This window comes from Pristiophorus japonicus, chromosome 13 (assembly GCF_044704955.1).
Source record: "Pristiophorus japonicus isolate sPriJap1 chromosome 13, sPriJap1.hap1, whole genome shotgun sequence".
NCBI lineage: Eukaryota > Metazoa > Chordata > Chondrichthyes > Pristiophoridae > Pristiophorus > Pristiophorus japonicus.
The window spans coordinates 158,532,361-158,557,980 of record NC_091989.1 but is presented as its reverse complement, the minus strand read 5'-3'; the positions used below and the strand labels follow the sequence as shown (position 1 = coordinate 158,557,980).

General features: G+C 44.6%; 1 protein-coding gene across 1 annotated transcript; it reads right to left on the bottom strand.

The window, feature by feature from the left end:
- Positions 1 to 330: 330 nt before the first annotated feature.
- On the bottom strand, positions 331 to 23,520 carry tmed6 (transmembrane p24 trafficking protein 6). The gene is made up of 4 exons (XM_070896861.1): positions 23,308 to 23,520; positions 20,311 to 20,437; positions 17,454 to 17,608; positions 331 to 564 (listed from the first exon to the last, which is right to left on the bottom strand). Exons 1-4 carry the CDS (start codon positions 23,518 to 23,520, stop codon positions 331 to 333), a joined length of 729 nt encoding a protein of 242 aa, XP_070752962.1.
- Positions 23,521 to 25,620: the final 2,100 nt, after the last annotated feature.

The window sequence follows — 25,620 nt, the reverse complement described above, 5'->3', positions numbered from 1 at the left end:
AATGACTATAAGTATGTAACTGTAACTCATGCATACTGTACCTGTACCCTTGAAATGCACACCCTGACCACAGGGAGTGAGCTCCTCACCTGGGCTTCCAGGTATAAAAGGGGAGATCCCACCCAGGATCAGCACTCTTCACTCCTGGAAATAAAGTGAAGGTCACAGAGTGACCGTGTCTGATATGTCCATGCCTCGTGTGAATTTGTAACAAGGTGCAGAGACACTACACCCCCCAGGTGAAAGGATAAAGCTTGATTAAAAACTGTTTGTAAATATTTTTAATAATCCAATCATATTAACACCATTACATTCCTTGAATGTAACTTCCTAACATCTGGGTTTTTCATTTGCAGTGGTGACTCTCACAACAAACAGGCGCTTCAGAAAGTAAAGTTGTAAAACACTAGATAAAACAATGACTACACTTTGGGCAAATGACCACCAATTCACATAGTTGTTGTTTGCGAGTACAATGAAGTAATCAGCTCCTTTGTGCATCCTGGCAAAGTTGTAGAATCTCCACATATGGAAGACATACATTTGCACTTTGATAGTAGTATCCTGTGAGAGAGGAAAAAAGAGAAATTTAAAATTAGGCACAAGATATCGGGGGAGAAATTGGATATATCTGCGCCTCCCGTTAACGTCCCCGGGGGCCTTTGCGACCGGGTGTGGCGTTGATATCAACTCCCGCCATATTGGGTGGGAGTTCAGCGTCGGCGCTACTGCGTTGCGACCCGATACCCTGCGCCCGGAGATCATGACGTCATTGCCGTACGCATCGCCCCGGACCCGAAATTCATTTTCGTCCCTGCAGCAGCGCCGGGTGAAAACACCAGCATCTGCAGGAGGCATGGATTGGGCGGCTGGCCGTTACCGGGGCGATGATTAAAGGCAAGATGGCCGAGGTAAGTAAAAAAATAATTTACCTTTGTTGATGCTGTTTTCTTCGCGGGTTCGTACTGGGCTGATCGCGCAGTATCGCCGTGACCTTGGTGGTCCAGGTAGGTGATTTTTAAATTGCAGAACCTGTAGCGATGGCCGCTTCCTTTAAGTGAGGGAAGGGCTCTTTGAACACGGCATCGCTGCACGGCCCAGTGTGCAGCGCTGCTGAGGGCTCGGCCCGGCCTGCGCCCTTTAGCGCTCCAAGAAGGAAGTGGAACGCTTGATTTAGCGCTCCACTTCCTTCCTGGAGCACTAAAGCCAATTTTTTGAAAGCTGGAAAGCATTAGTGCTTTAATAACTTTTCAAAAGTTACCGCCCACAAATGGGGCGATAATGAATTTCTCCCTCATAATATTTAAAAATGATAATTGACACAATGAATAGGAAGACCTACATGAAAATTAAAATAATGTGTAACATAAAATCATGCGCGTGTATGTGGCAGACATGCACACACACACTAGATAAAGACTCAAATATGTTAGAAACCATCATCTTGGTTCCTGGTCTGTGCTGAGTTAGCTGGTCTCAGGCAGGCAACAGCTGAGACATCCCCGTGGTGGGAATGGGGGCGGGGGGGGGGAAATTTGTTTGCTATCTAGAGGCCCCGACTAGAAAGTATGTCTATGTGTTATATGACAATGGGTTCAGGCTCAACTGTGAACCCTTCACTCGAAAATAGCTTATGAACAGTTGGTGCCTGGGCTCACAGATGAAGAATGGGTATGACAGGACTGCTGTGTTTCTGCTGAAAATCAAGACCTTCAGGAGAGAAGGGGAGAAAATTGTAGTAGCAATGCATGAGCAAATGTGTGCTCCATGCTTGCCCATCTGATGTGGATCTTTGAGATTTGGAAGAAGCTGAACCCACACTGGCCATGCATACATCAGTTTTCTTTTATTCATTCGTGGGTTGTGGGCATCACGGCAAGGCCAGCATTTATTGCCCATCACTAATTGCCCTTGAGCAGGTGGTTGTGAGCTGCCTTCTTGAACCACTGGAGTTCTTGTGGTGAAGGTACTCCCACAGTGCTGTTAGGGAGCGAGTTGAAGGAACGGCAATATATTTCCAAGTCAGGATGGTGTGTGACTTGGAGGGAAACTTGCAGGTAGTGGTATTCCCATGAACCTGCTGCCCTTGTCCTGCTAGGTGGTAGAGGCCGCGGGTTTGGGAGGTGCTGCCGAAGAAGCCTTGGCAAGTTGCTGCAGTGCATCTTGTAATTGGTACACACTGCAGCCACAGGTGCACCGATGGTGGAGGGAGTGAATGTTTAAGGTGGTGGATGGGGTGCCGATTAAGCGTGCTACTTTGTCTTAGATGGTGTCGAGCTTCTTGAGTGTTGTTGGAGCTGCATTCATCCAGGCAAGTAGAGAATATTCCATCAAGCTCCTGACTTGTGCCTTGTAGTTGGTGGAAAGGCTTTGTGGTGTCAGGAGGTGAGACACTAGCCACAGAATACCCAGCCTCTTATAACCACAGTATTTATGTGGCTGGACTAGTTACGTTTCTGGTCAAGAGTGACCCCCAGGATATTAATGGTGGGGGATTCAACAATGGTAATGCTGTTGAATGTCAAGGGGAGGTGCTAAGACTCTCTCTTGTTGGAGATGGTCATTTCCTGATACTTATGTGAAGTGAATGTTACTTGCCACTTATCAGCCCAAGCCTGAATGCTGTCCAGCTCTTGCTGCATGCGGATACGGACTGCTTCATTATCTCAGGAGTTGCAAATGGAACTGAACACTGTGCAATCATCAGCTAACAACCCCACTTCTGACCTTATGGTGGGGGAATGGTCATTGATGAAGCAGCTGGAGATGGATTGGCCTACGACACTGCCCTGAGGAACTCCTGCAGAGATGTCCTGGGGCTGAGATGATTGGTCTCCAACAACCAAAACCATCTTCCTTTGTGCTAGGTATTGGAATTGGAAGGTAGCAAATGTAACCCTGCTACTTAAGAAAGGAGGGGAACTACAGACCAGTTAGCCTGACATCTATAGTGTCATGTATTCAACCAGCATTGTAACCCATGTATAAACTGACCTAAGTTGTACACCGTGAGAACACTGACCACTAGGTGGGAGATACTCCTAACCTGGACCTTCAGGTATAAAAGGGGAAGCTCCACCCACCTTCATCACTTGAGTGCAAAGGAATAAAGGACAGGTCACAGACTGACCTTCTCTCAAGCATGGGCCTCGTGTGCATTTATACTGTGTAGTAAGGACGTATCAATGGCGACAAGAAACTGGGATTTAAACCACGCGAGCATGGTCACTAGCAGAACAGACGAGAGGTACTGTGTTAAGGAATGGTTGGGACAGTGATTCAACATTGTTAAAGCAGCACACAGTTCTCCAGGCAGACAAGGACAGTCAGGCATGCCCCAACATGTAGTCGAACCCAGAGGGGGAGTTCAACAGAGACAATGGCAAGCTGAACAGCGATTCACGCCATTGCAAGGGACAATGCGGCCAGTAATGGGGCCATCAACACCTGTTAATGGTGCACTCAAGGACAATAACAGGGGCAGTCAGGGCTGATCGACTGGCAAGGGACCTTTTGTTTCAAACCGCTATTCATGCTGGAGGCGTGGAGGCATACATTCAGCCAGAGTTTGCAGAGATGAGCAAAATACCTGCAGAAATTGCAGAAATTGCAGAAATGGACACTGGGGGAAATCGCTGGAAGCTGAAGTTCAGTGAGTTCATGTGGAGCACGTATACAGTTCATACACCAGGACGCCACCGATAATGATGAAAGTGCTCCTCAATGGCATCCCAGTATCAATGGAGTTAGACACGGGTGCCAGCCAGTCCCTGATGGGTATCAAACAGTTCGAAAAGTTGTGGGCATCCAAGGCCAGGAGGCCAAAATTATTGCTGATTGACGCACAGCTACGGACTTACACAAAGCAGATCATTCCGGTGCTAGGCAGCGCCACGGTAGTCGTGACCCACAAACATTCGGAGAACAGATTGCCACTCTGGATTGTCCCAGGGGACGGTCCCGCACTACTAGGGAGGAGTTGGCTTGCTGTCATGAACTGGAAATGGGGCGATGTCAATGCAATTTCCTCTGTGGAGCGAGTATCATGCTCACAGGTCCTGGACAAATTTGACTCATTATTTCAACCCGCCATTGGCACTTTCATGGGGGCCAAGGTAGTGATTCACATAAACCCGGACGCCAGACCAGTACACCACAAGGCCAGAGTGGTGCCGTACGTGATGCGGGAAAAGATAGAAGGCGAATTGGACCGCCTGTTGAGGGAAGGCATCATCTCGCCAGTCGAATTCAGTGACTGGGCGAGCCCGATTGTGCCGGTGCTTAAGGCGGATGGGTCGGTCAGGATATGTGGCGATTACAAGGCCACCATCAATCGGGTGTCACTCCAAGACCAGTACCCGCTATCGAGAGCGGAGGACCTTTTTGCGACGCTATCCGGTGGCAAACTTTTTTCAAAATTGGACCTGACCTCAGCTTACATGACCCAGGAGCTGGCGAGTGAGTCGAAGAAGCTGACCACCATCACGACACACAAGGGTTTTTTTGAATACAACAGATGTCCGTTCGGGATTCGCTCGGCCGCCGCGATCCTCCAACGAAATATGGAAAGCCTCCTCAAATCGATTCCAGGGATGGTGGTTTTTCAGGACGACATCCTCATTACGGGTTACGATACTGAAGAACACCTCCACAACCTGGAGGAGGTGCTACGCAGACTGGACCGGGTAGGTCTGCGACTGAAAAAGGCGAAGTGCGTCTTCCTAGCTCCAGAGGTAGAATTCCTGGGGATGAGGGTAGCAGCAGACGGGATCAGCCCTACTGCGTCCAAGACGGAAGCGATCCAGAGAGCACCCAGACCCCATAACACGACGGAGCTGCGTTCGTTCCTGTGGCTCCTGAACTATTTTGGTAACTTTCTTCCCAAATTGAGCACGCTGCTAGAGCCGCTAGACGTGCTCCTACGCAAAGGTTGCGAATGGGTCTGGGGGGACAGCCAGGAATGGGCTTTTAATAGAGCACGCAATTTGTTATGTTCCAACAATCTGTTAACGCTATATGACCCATGTAAGAAACTTGTGTTAACGTGCGATGCATCGTCCTATGGTGTCGGGTGTGTGTTGCAGCATGTCAATGCCAAGGGTCAGTTACAGCCGGTAGCTTATGCCTCCAGAAGTCTGTCCCAGGCAGAAAGGGGCTACGGGATGGTAGAAAAGGAGGCGCTCGCATGTGTATATGCGGTAAAGAAATGCACCAGTACCTGTTTGGCAGGAAATTTGAGCTGGAGACAGATCACAAACCCCTAACATCCCTTTTGGCCGACAACAAGGCCATAAATGCAAACGCATCGGCCCGCATACAGAGGTGGGCACTCACGTTAGCTGCCTATGACTACACAATTCGGCACAGACCGGGCACCGAAAACTGCGCCGATGCACTCAGCAGGCTCCCACTAACCACCACTGAGGGGGCTACCGAGCATGGTGCTGAGATGGTCATGGCTGTTGAAGCTTTCGGAAGCGAAGGCTCACCCGTGACAGCCCGTCAGATTAAAGTCTGGACAAATAGAGACCCGCTATTGTCTCTAGTCAAGAAATGTGTCCTGAATGGGGACTGGGCAGCCACGTACAGGGCATGCCCTGAGAAATTTAAACCATTTCACAGGCGCAAGGATGAACTCTCGATTCAGGCCAATTGCCTACTGTGGGGAAACCGCGTAGTCATGCCCCAGATGGGCAGAGAGGTGTCCATCAGAGAACTCCACAATGGGCACCCGGGCATTGTCACGATGAAGGCAATTGCCAGGTCACACGTTTGGTGGCCAGGGATAGACGCAGATCTGGAACTTTGTGTTCGCAGGTGCAACACGTGTGCCCAGCTGGGCCATGCGCCCAGGGAAGCCCCCCTTAGCCCCTGGCCATGGCCCGCCAAGCCTTGGTCACGCATCCATGTGGACTACGCAGGTCCTTTCATGGGGAAAATGTTTTTGGTTGTAGTAGACGACTACTCCAAATGGATCGAGTGTGACATTTTAAATTCAAGCACATCCTCTGCCACGGTAGAAAGTCTACAGGCAATGTTCGCCGCCCACGGTCTACCGGACATCTTGGTCAGCGACAATGGCCCGTGCTTCACAAGCACTGAATTCCAGGACTTCATGGCAGGCAATGGAATTAACCATGTTAGAACGGCACCGTTCAAGCCGGCCTCAAACGGCCAGGCAGAACGAGCAGTGCAGATAATCAAACAGATGATGCTCAGATTCCAAGGGGGTTCCCTACAAACCCGCTTATCACGCCTCCTGTTGGCCTATAAATCCCGACCGCACTCGCTCATAGGGGTTCCACCCGCAGAGCTACTAATGAAAAGGACGCTCAAAACCTGATTATCCCTTATACACCCCACCATGAAAGAAATTGTCGAGAGCAGGCGCCAGTCACAATATCACTACCATGACAGGAATGCGAGGGCGCGATGTATTGATGTAAATGATCCTGTTTTTGTCCTCAACTACGCTGCAGGGCCCAAATGGCTCGCAGGCACTGTGGTTGCCAAAGAGGGAAATAGGATTCTGGTAGTTAAACTTACCAATGGACAAATCTGCCGCAAATATGTGGATCAAACAAAAAGGAGGTTCAGCAACCCCATAGAAGAAGCAGAGGAAGAACACGATATAGAGTTCACTCCACCACAGGTGACCGAACACTGGAACCAAAGGGAGGAGAGCCCAGTCACTGTGGGCAGTCCAGACAGGTCTGAGGCACTGCAAACAGCAGACACTCAGGCCAGCGCCCAACAACAGGAGCCCCAACTCAGGCGCTTTACAAGGGAGCGTAAACCACCAGAGAGACTCAACCTGTGATCCCAATAAGACTTTGGAGGGGGAGGTGATGTCATGTATTCAACCAGCATTGTAACCCATGTATAAACTGACCTAAGTTGTACACCGTGAGAACACTGACCACTAGGTGGGAGACACTCCTAACCTGGACCTTCAGGTATAAAAGGGGAAGCTCCACCCACCTTCATCACTTGAGTGCTAAGGAATAAAGGACAGGTCACAGACTGACCTTCTCTCAAGCATGGGCCTCGTGTGCATTTATACTGTGTAGTAACGACATATCATATAGTAGGGAAAATGCTAGAATCTTTTCTTAAGGATGTGGTAACAGGGCACTTAGAAAATAATAATAGGATTGGGCAGAGTCAGCATGGATTTATGAAAGGGAAATTATGTTTACCACAGAGTTTGTGGAGGTTGTAACTAACAGAATAGATAAGGGGAAACCAGTGGATGTGGTGTATTTGGATTTGCAGAAGGCATTCGATAAGGTACCGCACAAGAGGTTATTAAACAAAATTAGGGCTCATGGGATTGGGGGTAATATAGTAGCATGGAGTGAGGATTGGTTAACGGTCAGAAAACAGAGAGTAGTAATAAACGGGTCATTTTCGGTTTGGCAGACAGTAACTAGTGGAGTACCGCAAGGATCAGTGCTTGGGCCTCAGCTATTCACAATCTATATCAATGATTTAGATGAGGGGACTGTAAAGTCCTGTCCCCTCGGTACAGATTCACACGAGGCATGTAGTGAAGTCAAGATCACTCTGGACCTGCACCTTTATTTCACAGCTCTGGAATGCTGCACTTGCCTGAGACCTGTCCTTATATACCTGTCTCTTGCAAGTGCACCCCTGGTGGTAAGGTATGCTGGTGGTTACAGGTCATATCTTATTACAGTCATGTATAGCATGTTAGGATACAGTTATATATAATAATGTAAGATACATGACATCACCCTCCCCCAAGGTCTTATTGTCTTTATAGGTTCAGTCTCTCAGGTGGTCTACGCTCTCGCGTGGAGTGTCTGAGTTGTGGTTCAGTTGTTTGCCTTGGTGTCTGTTTTTCTTTGGGTGTGGTTGCTGGTATCTCGCCTGGGCTGTCTGTTTCGATTGGTGTGATTGTTGTTGACTCGCCTGGGCTGTCTGTTGGGATTGCCCTTTCCTCAGGTTGTTCCCTCTGTCTGTCCACCAGGTGTGGTGCGAGTTCCACTTTGTAGTCTGCCTCTGGTTCCGCAGTGTTGTTGGTAAATCTGCTTTTGACTTGGTCTACATGCCTCCGGCAGGTTTTGCCATTGTCCATTTGTACTACCGGTAGCCTGTTTCCTTCCTTGCCCGTTACTGTCCCTGCAAGCCGTTTGGGACCCCTGCCATAGTTTAGTACAAACACTTTGTCCCCTATCTCATTCCATCTCCCCCTCGAATTTCTGTCATGGTACTCAGTCAGCTTACGGCGCTTTGCCTCAACTATTTCGTGCATGTCTGGGAGGATTAATGAGAGCCTTGTTTTTAAAGTCCTTTTCATCAACAGTTGCGCGGGGGGGATCCAGTCAGTGAGTGTGGACGAGATCTGTATGCCAGCAGCAGTCGCGACAGGCGACCCTGCAGCATGGGACCTTGGATTTTAAGCATGCCTTGTTTAATGATTTGCACTGCTCTCTCCGCCTGGCCGTTGGAGGCCGGCTTGAACGGTGCCGTCTTGACGTGATTTATGCCGTGGTCAATTATAAAGTCTTGGAATTCTGCGCTGGTGAAGCACGGACCATTGTCACTGACCAATATGTCAGGGATTCCGTGCGTTGCAAACATGGTTGCGAGGCTCTCCACAGTGGTGGAGGTTGTGCTCGAGTTTAAAATGGTGCATTCGATCCACTTTGAAAATGCATCTACAACTACGAGGAACATTTTGCCCATGAATGGGCCCGCATAGTCTACGTGCACCCGCGACCACGGTTTGGTAGGCCAGGGCCAGGGGCTCAGTGGAGCCTCCCTGGGGGCATTGCTGAGTTGGGCACAAATGGTGCACCTTCGGACGCAGAGCTCCAAGTCCGCGTCAATACCAGGCCACCAGACATGGGATCTGGCTATGGCCTTCATGAGAACGATCCCCGGGTGCTCGCGGAGGAGATCCCGGACAAATGCCTCTCTGCCTCGCAGAGGCATGACTACTCGGCTGCCCCACATCAGGCAGTCTGCTTGTAGTGATAGCTCATGCATGCGCCTGTGAAAGGGTTTTAATTCCTCGGGGCAGGCATCGCGAGCCTCTGCCCAGTCATCGGTTAGGACACATCTTTTTACTAAGGATAACGTGGGGTCGCTGGCCGTCCAGGCTCTGATTTGGCGAGCCGTCATGGGCAAACCTGTGGACTCAAAGACATTGATTGCCATGACAATCTCACAGTCCTGTTCGTCAGACCCTTCCGTGGTTGCCAGGGGTAGCCTGCTGAGCGCATCGGCACAGTTGTCTGTGCCTGGTCTGTGCCTTATGGTATAGTCGTAGGACGCCAGCATGAGTGCCCACCGTTGAATTCGCACTGAGGCATTGGCATTTATTGCCTTGCTCTCGGATAGGAGGGACGTGAGGGGCTTGTGGTCGGTTTCTAACGCGAACTTGGCCCCGAAAAGGTATTGGTGCATCTTTTTGACACCATACACGCACGCGAGCGCCTCCTTCTCTACCATTCCGTACCCGCGCTCCGCCCGCGAAAGTGACCTGGAGGCATAAGCTATGGGTTGTAATTTGCCCGCACTATTGACATATTGCAAAACGCACCCGACCCCATACGCTGATGCATCGCATGTGAGAACTAGCTTTTTACCTGGGTCAAAGAAAGTCAAAACATTGTTGGAACACAGAAGGTTGCGTGCCTTATTGAAGGCACGTTCCTGGGCGTCCCCCCAAAACCAATCGCACCCCTTCTTGAGTAGCATGTGGAGAGGCTCCAGCAGCGTGCTTAAGTTCTGCATAAAGTTCCCAAAGTAATTGAGTAGCCCGAGAAAGGGACGCAGTTCTGAGACATTCCGGGGCCTAGGTGCCAGGCGAATTGCTTCTGTTTTGGACTCTGTTGGGCGGATTCCATCAGCGGCAATCCTTCCGCCCAAAAATTCAACCTCGGGTGCGAGAAACAGGTACTTGGATTTCTTGACTCGTAGGCCTACCCGATCCAACCGCTTTAGTACTTCCTCCAAATTACGGAGATTAGAGTCGGTGTCCCTGCCCATGATAAGTATGTCGTCTTGAAACCGTCCCCGGGATGGACTTGAGTAGACTCCCCATGTTGCACTGGAATATGGCAGCTGCCGACCTGATGCCGAATGGGCATCAATTGTACATGAAAAGGCCTCGATGTGTGTTGATGGTGGTGAGTAGCTTGGATTCCTCGGTCAATTCTTGCGTAATATACGCAGATGTGAGGTCTAATTTTGAGAAAAGTTTACCTCCAGCCAATGTGGCAAATAAGTCCTCCGCTCTGGGCAGCGGGTACTGGTCCTGTAGGGAGACTCTGTTTATGGTAGATTTGTAGTCCACACAGATTCGTACGGATCCATCAGGCTTCATGACTGGGATGATGGGACTTGCTCAGTTGCTAAATTCCACAGGTGATATAATGCCTTCCCGCAGAAGCCTGTCTAGTTCGTGTTCAATCTTTTCCCTCATCACATAGGGTACAGCTCTGGCCTTGTGATGGACCGGTCTAGCATCCTGTGTGATGTAGATTTTGACTTTGGCCCCTTTGAAAGTGCCCACACCTGGCTGAAAGAGATGTTCAAATCGCTTTATAACTGTTGAGCAGAGGTCCGTTCCTCTAATGACATGGCATGGACATCATCCCATTTCCAGTTTAGTTTTGCCAGCCAGCTCTCCCCGGCAATGCTGGGGGATCTCCGGGGACAATCCACAGGGGAAGTCGGTTCACTGTCCCTTTGTGTGTGACAGAGAGCATGGCGCTGCCGAGGACTGGTACGATTTCTTTGGTATAGGTCCTTAGTTTGGTGTCGACCCTTGTGAGTTTTGGTCTGTCTCTTTTATGCGGCCACAGTTGTTCAAATTGTTGAGCGCCCATGAGAGATTGACTCGCTCCCGTATCCAGCTCCATGTTGACAGATATCCCGTTGAGTAGGACCCTCATCATTATCGGAGGCGTCCTGTTGTAGGAGCAGCGGCCATTGATCGTGTTGACCCGCTGTACATCGGTGTCCCGGGTACTGTCCCCACCATCTTCTGGTCCGCTTTCCGACCCATGCGATTCGTATACCAGCCGAGCTGCCGTTTTTTTGCACATGCGGGCCAAATGCCCTGTATATTCACAATTTCTGCAAACAGCTTGCTGAAATCGACATCCCCTTGATGAGTGCCCACCCCCACATCTCCAGCACAGACCTGTTCTATTGTTCAAAGTGTTCCCAAAGAATGAGCTGCGTCTGGCTGATCTCTCTTGAGCTTCTCTCAGTTTGTTGTTGATTGCTCGCATTGTGGGTTGATGAGTGTGAACGGCCGTTCCTGTGACCCTTGATGGCTTCTGCCTGCTGTCGAGAGCCTGTTCTCCCGGTTTTGTCTGTATGTGGGGGTAGCAGCTTGTTTAGTGCTGTGAACTTCTTTTTCCAATATTTCGTTAATTGTCGTACCTGCATTGTAAATCAACCTCGTCAGACAGGAAGCAAAGAGTAGGAGTAAATGGGTACTTTTCAGAATGGCAGGCAGTGACTAGTGGGGTACCGCAAGGTTCTGTGCTGGGGCCCCAGCTGTTTACATTGTACATTAATGATTTAGACAAGGGGATTAAATGTAGTATCTCCAAATTTGCGGATGACACTAAGTTGGGTGGCAGTGTGAGCTGCAAGGAGGATGCTATGAGGCTGCAGAGTGACTTGGATAGGTTAGGTGAGTGGGCAAATGAATGGCAGATGAAGTATAATGTGGATAAATGTGAGGTTATCCACTTTGGTGGTAAAAACAGAGAGACAGACTATTATCTGAATGGTGACAGATTAGGAAAAGGGAAGGTGCAACGAGACCTGGGTGTCATGGTACATCAGTCATTGAAGGTACAGCAGGCGGTTAAGAAAGCAAATGGCATGTTGGCCTTCATAGCGAGGGGATTTGAGTACAGGGGCAGGGAGGTGTTGCTACAGTTGTACAGGGCCTTGGTGAGGCCACACCTGGAGTATTGTGTACAGTTTTAGTCTCCTAACTTGAGAAAGGACATTCTTGCTATTGAGGGAGTGCAGCGAAGATTCACCAGACTGATTCCCGGGATGGTGGGACTGACCTATCAAGAAAGACTGGATCAACTGGACTTGTATTCACTGGAGTTCAGAAGAATGAGAGGGGACCTCATAGAAACGTTTAAAATTCTGACGGGTTTAGACAGGTTAGATGCAGGAAGAATGTTCCCAATGTTGGGGAAGTCCAGAACCAGGGGTCACAGTCTAAGGATAAGGGGTAAGCCATTTAGGACCGAGATGAGGAGAAACTTCTTCACCCAGAGAGTGGTGAACCTGTGGAATTCTCTACCACAGAAAGTAGTTGAGGCCAATTCACTAAATATATTCAAAAGGGAGTTAGATGAAGTCCTTACTACTTGGGGGATCAAGGGGTATGGCGAGAAAACAGGAAGGGGGTACTGAAGTTTCATGTTCAGCCATGAACTCATTGAATGGCGGTGCAGGCTAGAAGGGCTGAATGGCCTGCTCCTGCACCTATTTTCTATGTTTCTATGTTTCTATGTTTCTTCTGCCCCTACCAAGAATGTCTGTGCAACCAGTGCTGCTGCCTCTAAGGTCAGGTTCTTGGTCTCTATGAGCTTTCCGAATATGCCTACGTGGCCTATTCCTTCAATGAAAAAGTCTTTCAGCATTTCTCTCCTCAGTTCATCGGAGAACTCACATAAATTAGCCAACCTCCGAAGTTCCGCCACGAAGTCAGGTATGCTCTGGCCCACACGGCGTCTGTAGTTGTAGAACCTGTGTCTGGCCATGTGTAGGCTGCTCGCTGGCTTCAGGTGGTCTCTTACCAGTGTGCTCAATTCTTCAAACGACTTGCTTGTTGGTTTCTCGGGTACCAACAAATCCTTCATTAAAGCGTATGTTTTTGAGCCACAGCTGGTCAAGAGATGGGCTCTTCTCTTGTCTGCCTTATTGTCGCCTAACCAGTCTTTGGTTACAAAGCTTTGCTGGAGCCTTTCTATAAAGTCCTCCCAATTGTCTCCCGCATTATACTTTTCATCTGATCCGTTGTTCACCATTCTGTGGATTCTGTAATCCCGTAACTCGTCGCCACTGTAAAGTCCTGTCCCCTCAGTACAGATTCACACGAGGCATGTAGTGAAGTCAAGATCACTCTGGACCTGCACCTTTATTTCACAGCTCTGGAATGCTGCACTTGCCTGAGACCTGTCCTTATATACCTGTCTCTTACAAGTGCACCCCTGGTGGTAAGGTATGCTGGTGGTTACAGGTCATATCTTATTACAGTCATGTAGAGCATGTTAGGATACAGTTATATATAATAATGTAAGATACATAACAGGGACCAAACGTTAATATATCCAAGTTTTTTGCAAATACAAAGCTAGGTGGCAATGTAAATTGTGAGGACGATGCAAAGAGGCTTCAAGGGGATATAGACAGGTTAAGTGAGTGGGCAAGAACATGACAAATGGAATATAATGTGGAGAAATGTGAAGTTATCCACTTTGGTAGGAAGAATAGAAAAGCAGAGTATTTTTGAAATGGTGAGAGATTGGGAAATGTTGGTGTTCAGAGGGACCTGAGTGTCCTTGTACACAAATCACTGAAAGCTAACATGCAGGTACAGCAAGCAATTAAAAAAGCAAATGGTACATTGGCCTTTATTACAAGAGGATTTGAGTATGAGTAAAGATGTCTTACTGCAATTATATAGGGCCCTTGTGAGACTACACATGGAGTATTGTGTACAGTTTTGGTCTCCTTACCTCAGGAAAGATCATCTTCATTATTGGCAGTCCCTTGAAATTGAGGAAGACTTGCTTCCACTCTAAAAGTGAGTTCTTAGATGAGTGAACAGTCCAATATGGGAATTACAGTCACACAGGTGGTAGACAGTCGTTAAAGGAAAGGGTGGATAAGGAAGGATATATTTGCCATAGAGGGAGCGCAACAAAGGTTCACCAGACTGATTCCTGGGATGGGCAGTTGTCCTATGAGGAGAGATTGAGTAGACGAGGCCTATATTCTCTGGAGTTTAGAAGAATGAGAGGTGATATCATTTAAACATACAAAATTCTTACAGGATATGACCGGGATGATGTTTCCCCTGGCTGGGACTAGAGGTCACAGTCCCAGAATAAGGGTCGGCCATTTAGGACTGAGATGAGGAGAAATTTCTTCACTCAGAGGGTGGTGAATCTTTGGAATTCTCTACCCCAGAGGGCTGTGGATGCTCAGTCATTGAGTATATTCAAGACAGAGAGCGATAGATTTTTGGATATTAATGGAATCAAGGGATATGGGGATAGTGCAGGAAAGTGGAGTTGAGGTAGAAGATCAGCCATGATCTTATTGAATGGCGGAGCAGGCTCGAGGGACTGAATAGCCTATTCCTGCTCCTATTTCTTATCTTCTTATGTATGACCAGCCAATGGAGTGTCCTCACCCTGATTTCCATTGACTTCAATTTTACTATGGCTGCTGGATGCCACACTCGGTCAAATGCTGCCTTGATGTCAAGGGCAGTCACTCTCACCTCACCTCTGAAATACAGCTGTTTGTCCATATTTGGAACAAGGCTACAATGAGGTCTGGAGCCGAGTGGTCCTGGCAGATTCCAAACTGAGAATTGGTGAGCATGTTATTGGTGAGTAAGTGCCACCTGATAGCATTGTTGATGACCCCTTCCATCACTTTGCTGATGATTGAGAGTAGGCTGATGGGCAGGAATTGGCCGGATTGGAATTATCCTGTTTCTTTGTGGACAGGACATATCTTTGGCACCTTGCCTATGGAGCCAAATGGTCAGAGTTGCACTAAATCAGTCTAATTAGTAACTCTAATGCAATGCAATGTGCACTGGATTATATCCAATGAGCCAATGCTTTGTTTTATGTTGAAGCCAATTTGATACTTTATAATGGCATCCAGACTGCCACCTTGACTCGATCTCAGAGGTGATGTAAACAGTGGCTCTACACCATGAGCAAAAATATGCCATAAATATTCTTTTAAAGGATCAGCTTGGCCCAGTTAGTAGTACTCCTATCTGTAAAGCAGGAGGTGTTGAGTTTTCAGGACTTGAGCGCATAACCAAGGCTTACACCAAAGTACAAGAGACTACTATATTGTTGGAGGTGCTGTGCTGAGGAAGAAACATTTAACCAAAGTTTCTACAATGGTTCTGGTGGATACTTAAAGAATCATTGCACTAATCAAAGAAAAGTAGAGAGCTGCTATGGTACTAACATCCTTCCTTCAATCAACATCACCAAAATAAATTCTGCTGTTGTTGGGATCTTGTTGTGTGCAACTTAGCTGCCACATTTCTCAATCAGTGTAATGCAGCAGACATGATGTTATTGATATCCCTTTTTTACTGAAAGAGAAAGAGATTTTCTCTGATTCATTTCTTAAGTAAGTTTTTGTACTAACAGCAGCTACAGGGTATAAATATGTTTCCAGTTTCTCAGGTTTTAAACTGTTTATTTTGGTAAGGCACCACAGGCTTTAATCTATTAAATAATTTGGTTCAGAAAGCTTTGCTTCCATGTTCATACTAGTGGTACATGTCAACATATGTTTAGTAACAGAATTCTGCTCTATTACCGCCATCTGGTGTTGCTGATGTTTAATATATGCCAACCATCAGCATTTCACATTGATATAATTGTTTCAGCGGCCTCATAAGCTGGTAACTTATGCATAAGTGTGGAGTTTCAAGTTAATATGAAGAATACCAACTTGGATGAGGAGTGAAAGCACAGTACCAGTTTAACTGGGTTGGAAGGGAGAAGAATACCAGGTTGAATTGAGGAAGAATAGAGATGAGTGCCAGTATGAACTGGGAGGGAGGGTGAAGGTTAGAGGTGAAGAGTGTGTCTCTGTGAAAGTGTGGGGTTTTGGAGGAACATAATGGCCTGGACTTTGCTCTCAGTGGCGAAGGAACAGCGCTCGCCATTCACCTGACTGAAAGCTGCTCACAGACATTTTGTGAGCCTGTCAGCGGAGAATTCCTCTAATCTGGCATTTCCAGTGCAGCGCCCTCTGCAGGGCATTTGTGACATGCATGAGCAGAGTAAGCAACAGCGAGGCTCTTAAGCCAAGTACAAACCAGGAAGTATAAAGCAAGAAATATAAATTAGATTTAAATGAGATACAGAAAGTGAAATAAAGATTGGGAAATACAAATGGGATTAAGAGAGAGTGATAAAAGAGAAAGGCAGAATTAAAAAAAATTATTTTCATATTTTTAAAAATCTCCAACACTAATTTTAATCTGAGGAAATGAGACTCTGCACTTGTAAAATTAATTTTTCAGGGCCAGAGAAGTTGTTCAGCAGTAATTATCACTTCTCACGTCGTTAAAAACTCATTTATGCCTGACCAGCCCTACATTTTCAATCATTTTTAGTGTGGAGCTAGTGGGCAAGTACAGCAAGTTCACAACGTTGCAGTCATTTCAATGCTGAGTCTATCAGCGAGGACTGCAACAGCACACCCTGTGGAGGAGCAGGGTATCTCTGACAGCAACTTCTGTATTTCTGTGCTTAACTGTGCATGTGTGAATGCCAAAAGGTGCTGCCAGATTTCTTCCATTATAATAGTGAACTTTGATAGCCTCACTATTATTCTCATCACAAATTCCGGGCCAATGTCTCTGTGAACTGGGTGCGAAGGAGTATTGTTCTTTTCTAAACTTGGATGTTTGGGTGATTGGATGTGGCGGAATGGATGATAAGGTAACATTTGGAAAAGTACTAATCTGGTAGGTTTGTAGAAAGTCCAAATCCCGCTTTTGTTTTCCATTTTTAAGTTAAAAATCAATTAATTGTGAAGTATGAAAATGATTAAAATGAACCTAAATGTATAATTCTAATGTAAAAATTGTTTTTTTCCAGGGAGAATAACCCTGCCTTCATTTACTCACATTTTTGTTTTCACCAATACAAGTGGTGTACATCTAAAGTTGCAAAGCCCACTTAACTATTTGTTTTCATGTCAGAGCCATCCTTGAGTTGGCAGCTTTTTGACGCTGTGTCAACTTTTGCTAGTTTTCTAGGTTGACACGTATGGAATAAGATACTGAAGGCTAAATGTGCAACCAACCTAAAAGTGTTCAATGCAACCTACCAATTTCCAATTTAAGTACTGGCTCAAATAGCTAAATTAGACAATGAGCATTCCAAGGCTCTTTTTCACCATAAAAGTGCTGGAGTTCCCATTCATGACGAATGCCCCTTCTTGTTTGCAAATCTAATGCCTGCTATCTTCGAGTTGTTCTAATTAGCACAATGTTACTGCTTAAGACAATTGTACCACCAAGCATTAAATTTACATTCTCAATCCATCGGTGAGGGAAAAGAGCATATTAGACCACAGCAGCAGCTCGCTACCTTGAAGGGGAGAAAGAGTGAAACTGTTCTAAATATGCTGGATATCGTAATCTGATCATTGTTTCTCACCCGAATAGCAGAAACTGTGTCATTCAGTTGAACCTTTTCTTTATTCTCTGCTTCTTTTTTCTCATCAAAACCATCATAATAAACTCCAAAACTGATAAAGATCTGCTTTGATCCAAAGTGTGACAAAAAGTTGCTCAAACAAAGTTGATAAAAACCTAAAAAAAAAATCAAAATATGATAGTTCATGAAATATAATACCTGTATTGTTTTAACCATTTTAAAACATTTTCTGTATTATTAACAACAGCCACTTAGATTTATACGGCACCTTTAGCACAGAAAGCTATCCCAAAGTGCTTCACAGAGGAATAATCAGAAAAATAATAGCAGTGAAGTGAAAGGAGGAGATATTAGGAGAGTTACCAAAAGAGTGCTCAAAGAGGTAGGTTTTAAGGAGGGATTAAAGTAGAAGAGAGATGTGGACAGGCAAACAGGTTTAGGGTGGGAAATCCAAAACATGAGGCCTAGGCGGCTAAAGGCATGACCGTCAATGGTGGAACAAATGGAGGGGGGATGCACAAGAGGCTAGAATTGGAAGAATGGAGAGTTAGAGAGAGTTGTAGAGCTGGAGGACATTACAGAGATAAGGAAGGGTGAGGTCATGAAGGGATTTAAACATGAGAATAAGAATTTTTATTTTGAGTTGAGGGACTGGGAGCAAATGTAAGTCACCGAGGACAGGGGTGATTGGTGAATGGAACTTGATGCAGGGTAGGATATGGACAACAGAGTTTTGGATGAGTTACAGTTTAAGGAGGGTGGAGGATGGGAGACCAGCCCAGCATTAAGTGACATAACATAATGTGCAGCTAGAGGCAATGGGGATGGACACACTGTCTCATAATTTGACCACAGTCGCATTTCTCTAATAATGTAGAGGGTTGTCACATCAATCTCACTGACACCAGTAATATAGAACAGATAAGCTGAAAGTGCTTCATCTTTCGTTTAGGCATTTTACAGCCTTCTGGACTCAACATCGTGTTCAACAATTTCAGACCTTAACCTCTGCCAATATTTTGCTCTGATGTATTTTTTCCGTCTCTTTGTTTCCCATGGCAGCTGGGAATTATCCTGCCATTCACACCCTATCTAAACAAATCTTTTTCTAGCTTCTGCTATTACCATCTCAAGTCGGCCCATCATCCCTTTTGTCTCTCTAATCTCTCCTGTCTTCTCCCCTATCATAAACCTTCCCTTTTGTTCTTGCTCTCCCCCTTTCCGTGCTCCTTAAGAATTTATTCATTTCAAACATTTGCCAGTTCTGACGAAGGGTCATCGACCCGAAACGTTAACTCGGTTTCTCTCCACAGATGCTGCCTGACCCATTGAGATTTCCAGCATTTTTTGTTTTTATTTAAGTTGAAAGTGCACCTTTTTACCTGTATAATCTAGACATGCTTAGTCCTCTAAAGTAAATCAGTCCGGACTTCCCAATATTCCCCATAACTACAACCATTGTATAATCCAAGGGAAAGCTATGAAGCCATCCTCAGTGCCCAACATTTAGTTTGATAATAAATTACTATTTGACCAATCAAATCTTATACCTCTAATACATTAAATCTCCTATCATGGCATCTAAGTAAGTCCACTGGCTCTGGAGTGCATGAGCAAGAGAAAGATTTTCTCTGCTGCATATCAAAAAAAGCTACAATATCTAGCATCAGTAATTTTCAATGTATAGCAACATTTATATAATGCTGTTTAACATAAGCATTGAAGCGAGCACTTCATCATTCAGGAGTGATGCTGCAGAATAGAAGACATTGAACTGATGATACAGGACAGACAATTTCATTGAAACCCAGTCATAAAGGAACACAATAGTGAATCAAAACGTGTGGCTAAAATTTTGAACTGGTAGTTAAAATGCTAATGATCTAACTTTGATGTTTTCTTACAGATTATGAATAATAAGACTTCATTAGCTTGTCTTGGCAATCAAAACACTCCTCACATCCATTGGAAAGCCTTTGATCCTGTTTACTGTGAGCAGCAATGGATAGACACAGAGAGTTAGGTTTTGTTTGAAACACAATGCTATGAGGCAGTCAGGTACTGAAAGACTATGAGAAAGTTGCAATTTAGGGGAGTTAGCAATTAGTTTGTTTAAGTCAAGCAAGTTGAGCCATTAATGTGGAGAAGTACAATAATGCATGTTCACTGTATTTGCATTATTATGTGAAGAGAAGTTCTACCCATTGAACCAAGTAAATCTGCTCATAACCATTGCTCTGCATGTTCACTCACTGTAAAATAGAGCCACTTATTGATTCATATCCAGCCCCTTCTTATCGAGTGCTCATTCCGTCCACTTTCTGAGAGATTAAAGTAGTACACATGCGAAACACATGAATATCTAGTTCTGCTCATAAGTTACAATCCCAAATTACGCTATCATACAAATAGATATAGGGTAGTGTGAGACAGCTCCCACAAAGGCAAGATGCTCAGACTGCTTATGTGAGCAACTGATGCCACTGAGTCTGAGAATGTATCAACAACAGACCCCAATTTGTAAAAGTAAGAAAATGGTCATTTTGAACTAATATAAATTTGCCTCTCCTATTTTGTTTTTCTTTAAAAAAAAATTCTCCTCAGTCCCAATAAGATAGTTCGGGCCCTCCTTCCCCAGGTCTCTGGTAATCATTTTGAGAAGGCCATCGAGAAGTGTACCTAGATCACCATCATAGCCTGTCTCAGGCTGGAATATTCAATCTCACAAATTCCTACATTACGTAACGATGGTATAATGATGTTATATAATACAAATGTTACACAGGTCAAATTTCACACAGCACAATCGCCAACTTCTCATTTGTATTATTGCTTGAAATAAGATGACAGTACATACCTGCTTCATTTGTTTTGAAGTTGATTTGCCCATTTGCCTCACTGGATGAATCTATCAAGTATCCATTTGGTGCATTAACTGTGGCAGTGATAGCTCTGTCTTTCTGTAATCCCATCACCCACTGAACCTTGGAATAAGATTTTAAAGAGATATTCCAAACATATAAAATGCACTATTATATATTGAGATAATGCTGCTTATAACATTCCCGAGTCATCAGTATCCTTCAATAACATAGGAACATAGGAGCAGGAGTAGGCATTTAGCCCCTCGAGCCTGTTCCACCATTCAATGAGATCATGGCTGATCTGTGACCTAACTCCAAATATCTGCCTTTTCCTCATATCCCTTGACACCTTTGGTTAACAAAAATCTATTAATCTCAGATTTAAAATTAACAATTGATCTATCATCAATTGGCGTTTGTGGAAGGAAGTTCCAAACTTCTACCACCTTTTATGTGTAGAAGTGTTTCCTAATATCACTCCTGAAAGGTTTGGTCTAATTTTTAGACTATGACCCCCAGAAACTCCAACCAGAGGACATACTTTCTCTCTATCTATTTTATCTGTTCCCCTTAATATCTTGAAAATAATATATATGCAGTTATGCATTAACAGTGGCTGGATCTGAGTTCATGTACAATCAACCTATTTGCAGGTCAATGCACAAAAAATGCTACCTTATGCTGAGGAAAACCAGTACAATAATTTTTGTAAAAAGTGCAAAAGGTAAAAGAAACAAAGTTATTAGTGCCGTGGTTATATTACTAGACTAATAATATGGAGGCCTGGACTAATAAAGAACATGAGTTCAAATCCCACCATGGCAATTTGAATTCAGTTTTTTTTCAAATGTCTGGAAATAAAAAGTTAGAATCAGCAACAGACACCATGAATGTTTTGGATTTTTGTAAAAATCCAACTGATTCACTACTGTCCTTTAGGGAAGAAAACCTGCCATCTTTACTTAGTCTGACCTATATGTGACTCCAGACCCACACCAACGTGATTGACTCTTAACTGCCCTCTGAAATGGCCTAGCAAGCCACTCAGTGGCATCAAACTGCCACAAAGAATGTAAGGCATAAAGCTGGACAGACCATTTGACTACGACCTAGACATTGAATCAGGATACGAGGAAGGCATTCACAACCCAGATGACCCTGTAAAGCCTTTCACACTAACATCTGGGGATGGGTGCCAAGGTTGGAAAAGTTGTCCCACAGACTAGTTAAGCAACAGCCTGACATAATTATATCTGCAGAATCATATAAGAACATAAAAAATAGGAACAGGAGTAGGCCATATGGCCCCTCGAGCCTGCTCCGCCATTCAATAAGATCATGGCTGATTTGATCATGGACTCAGCTCCACTTCCTTGCCCGCTCCCCATAACCCCTTATCCCCTTATCGTTTAAGAGACTGTCGATTTCTGTCTTAAATTTATTCAATGTCCCAGCTTCCACAGCTCTCTGAGGCAGCGAATTCCACAAATTTACAACCCTCTGAGAGAAGAAATTTCTCCTCATCTCTGTTTTAAATCTTCTGGATATGCATAGACAGAAGAACCAGTGAGCATAGATTCAAGATTGTGATGGGCAAGTTTAAAGCAGACATCAGGGAGGTGATTGAGAACCGATCACTGTACTCATTTAATGTGAAGGTCAGGTGCAATAATGGGAGACATTCAGGTTGGTATTCTGAAAAGATAAATGAGCTAAAGGGTATTCTTCATCTAAATCTATCTTATGATCTGGTGAACCTTGCTTCCCCTATAACTCAGCAAATTTAGTCAGTAAGTAGCTAAGCTATAAAGACTAGGAAGGTCAAGGTTTGATCCCAGTCTGTGCGGAGTTAGCTAATCACAGCTGGGGTGGCTATAGAGACAATATAGTTATCCCAGATGCCAAGGATTAGCGAGGGGAATGATCAGACAAGGTTCCTATTTCTGATCATTATCCAGTGGTCCAATTTCTTTGTCAGATTATTTGTGGTCTACCACACTACCCTTATTCATTTGGCTGCCAGTTAAATGCTTAATGCAAATCCAGAGATCCTGCATCCTGAGTTCATCATTTATCCAACCTCGGTGCTTTCATTTCACAAATTAGCTTATTGACAGTTTCTTTGTTCTTTCTAGTTCTCATTCATAACTTTACTTAGGGAGCTAATGCTTAGTACACTGTGAAGACCCTTGGTGAGAAAATTGACAAAAAGATTTCAATGTCTAGATCCAGAGGAATTGTATTTTTCTTCACATAATGATAATTGAGTGGTTGTCAACTATTTAAAGGAAAATCTTCACATCCCAATTAAGGCATATGTAAGCAAGAGTTGAAAAATTGGATCTTTTTTGTGAGAACAATACAGATTACGGGACAATATAATAGAAGTGTTTACAATAATGAAAGAATGGAACAGGATAGATAGAAACCGATTGTTTCCAGTGGTTGAGGGATCAAGAACGAGGAGCTTACACAAGATTAAATGTAAGAGATTTAGAACAGAGGCCAGGAGAAACCTTCTTCACACGAGAGTTGTGAGGGTGTGGAATTCACTTCTAGGATTAGTGGTTGATGTAGAAACCATCAACATTCAAGGTTAGATTGAATAGGTGGATGAAGGAAAAGGGGTTGAAGGGATATGAGAATAGGGTGGATAAATGTGATTCAAATATTTACTCGTGTAGAGGATAAATGCTGACACAAATTGGTTGGGCCAAATGGCCTGGCAGTTGTAACTTCTTTGTATTAGTGCTGTTTGTCTGTCAGAGACAGAGAATTTCTCATTTGTTAATTGGTTAAAAATGATTTCTACAGAATATAAGTTAAGAATCACAACTATAGATTCAAGTAATCATCATTCAATTGTAACATGTTGAAATATTTACAGCCATTTTAAACATTTGTTGCTAGAATTCTTAAAATTTACTTTCAACTTTCCATTTTATTTATAAGCAGTGACGTGACGAGGAAAATACATTGCATGATCCTACCTCATAACTGAAGTAAAAGTAGCCTGTTTGGTTTGCATACTGCCAGAAACATTCCTGTCCACCTCCCGGGACAACGATGGAGAAATCATATTGATCTGCACCATGAAATATGCCAGATTCACTTGAACCACTCATCAGTGCAGTTTTTTGACATCTTCCACTTATCAGGAGGAAAACATACACATACACAAATATAGCACCTTGTGCAGACATTTCACTACAGTGATGTCGAGAGAATTCCAACAAGCAGAAAACTTAAAAATAGGAAATGATTAACTTTTTATCTAATCTTTGCTACATATTAATCCTACTTAATGTCCTTTGCACCTGCAAAATATACATTTTTAAACAAACATCGTCAAAACAAGTCCTAATACTGGCCTGAATACTACACAATTTATACAGAAGCATGTATTATTCCTTCACTTGACAATATTTGCTGATTGAAACCAAAAATGATTATATTAACCTCACCTGAGTATAAAAAGAACCATCAACCTTGTATATGGTACTCAGTGGCTACATCAAAGATGACAAATGGAAAGCAAAGCCTTGTGTTCACCAATGTGTTGCTGGCAGAATGCAAGTTCCAATCATATTCTATTTGCATTTGAGTTGAGGGTCAAGATCTGGCATTAATGGCCCTGAAGTTGCGCCCTTTCCAGGTGCGTACAATTAGCGCACGTGTCCAAAGAGGCCCCACAAGTTCCAGGTTCAGACGTGCAAAGCACATGCGCCTGAACCCGGCACTTGCAATCTGTCAAAATATCTTTTGACAGATCACATGCATCCCCAGGAGAAGGGCCTTTGCGGGCAGAGATTTAGACTATTTGCCCAACTCTTGCCCAGCAAATGTCCTTCAAACTCTTACACCTGGTAAAAGCAGGCGTAAGGCCTGCTTTTACCAGCGTAAGAGTTCTAATAGATAGAAAAAATACATTTTATTACTTATTTTTATATTTAAAGCCATCTATAAAGGTAAGTTTATTTTTAACATTATTAAAACATTTTTTTCAATTCAAAAAATAAATTTTTCTCTAAAGCATTTAATTTAATGCAATTTCTATTAATTTTTAAAAAGTGAAGTGTTTTTTAAATTTATGTTTGTGTCTTATTTGATCTTAGGGGTATTCTCATTGATAGTTATGGGAACTAGGAGCACCCATTACTATCAATGAGAATACGACATTGTGATTTGTGGTCCAGGCCCACATGATCCCAGAATGCGCATACACTCCTGGAATAGGTGGGACTCTGCACTGGGCTGCACATCTAGGCCTCAGAGTCGAAGTGTTTATTTCTCTGGGACCACCAGGTACATTTGTTAAAGAAATTTTGGTCGGAGGCATCCGCCCGCGGGAAGCCTCCGACCACAATTTTAGGATCAATATATTTGGGAGGAATAAAGTCTGGCTTTATATATCATCTTTGGTTGTGAACCTCCATGGTCTTTTCAGTGTTTTACATAGAAACATAGAAAATAGGTGCAAGAGTAGGCCATTCGGCCCTTCTAGCCTGCACCGCCATTCAATGAGTTAATGGCTGAACATGCAACTTCAGTACCCCATTCCTGCTTTCTCGCCATACCCCTTGATCCCCCTAGTAGTAAGGACTACATCTAACTCCTTTTTGAATATATTTAGTGAATTGGCCTCAACAACTTTCTGTGGTAGAGAATTCCACAGGTTCACCACTCTCTGGGCGAAGAAGTTTCTCCTCATCTCGGTCCTAAATGGCTTATCCCTTATTCTTAGATTGTGTCCCCTGGTTCTGGACTTCCCCAACATTGGGAACATTCTTCCTGCATCTAACCTGTCTGAACCCGTCAGAATTTTAAACGTTTCTATGAGGTCCCCTCTCATTCTTCTGAACTCCAGTGAATACAAGCCCTGTTGATCCAGTCTTTCTTGATATGTCAGTCCCGCCATCCCGGGAATCAGTCTGGTGAACCTTTACTGCACTCCCTCAATAGCAAGAATGTCCTTCCACAAGTTAGGAGACCAAAACTGTACACAATAGTCCAGGTGTGGCCTCACCAAGGCCCTGTACAACTGTAGTAACACCTCCCTGCCCCTGTACTCAAATCCCCTCGCTATGAAGGCCAACATGCCATTTGCTTTCTTAACCGCCTGCTGTACCTGCATGCCAACCTTCAATGACTGATGTACCATGACACCCAGGTCTCGTTGCACCTCCCCTTTTCCTAATCTGTCACCATTCAGATAATAGTCTGTCTCTCTGTTTTTACCACCAAAGTGGATAACCTCACATTTATCCACATTATACTTCATCTGCCATGCATTTGCCAACTCA

Coding starts and splice junctions, on each gene's coding strand:
- tmed6 (XM_070896861.1), bottom strand. CDS start 23,520: ATGTCTGCACAAGGTGCTATATTTGTGTATGTGTATGTTTTCCTCCTG. Junction 17,609..20,310: donor CTTCAAAACAAATGAAGCAG/GTATGTACTGTC, acceptor TTTTTTTTTTAG/GTTTTTATCAACTTTGTTTG. Junction 565..17,453: donor ACACAGTTTCTGCTATTCGG/GTGAGAAACAAT, acceptor CCTCTCTCACAG/GATACTACTATCAAAGTGCA.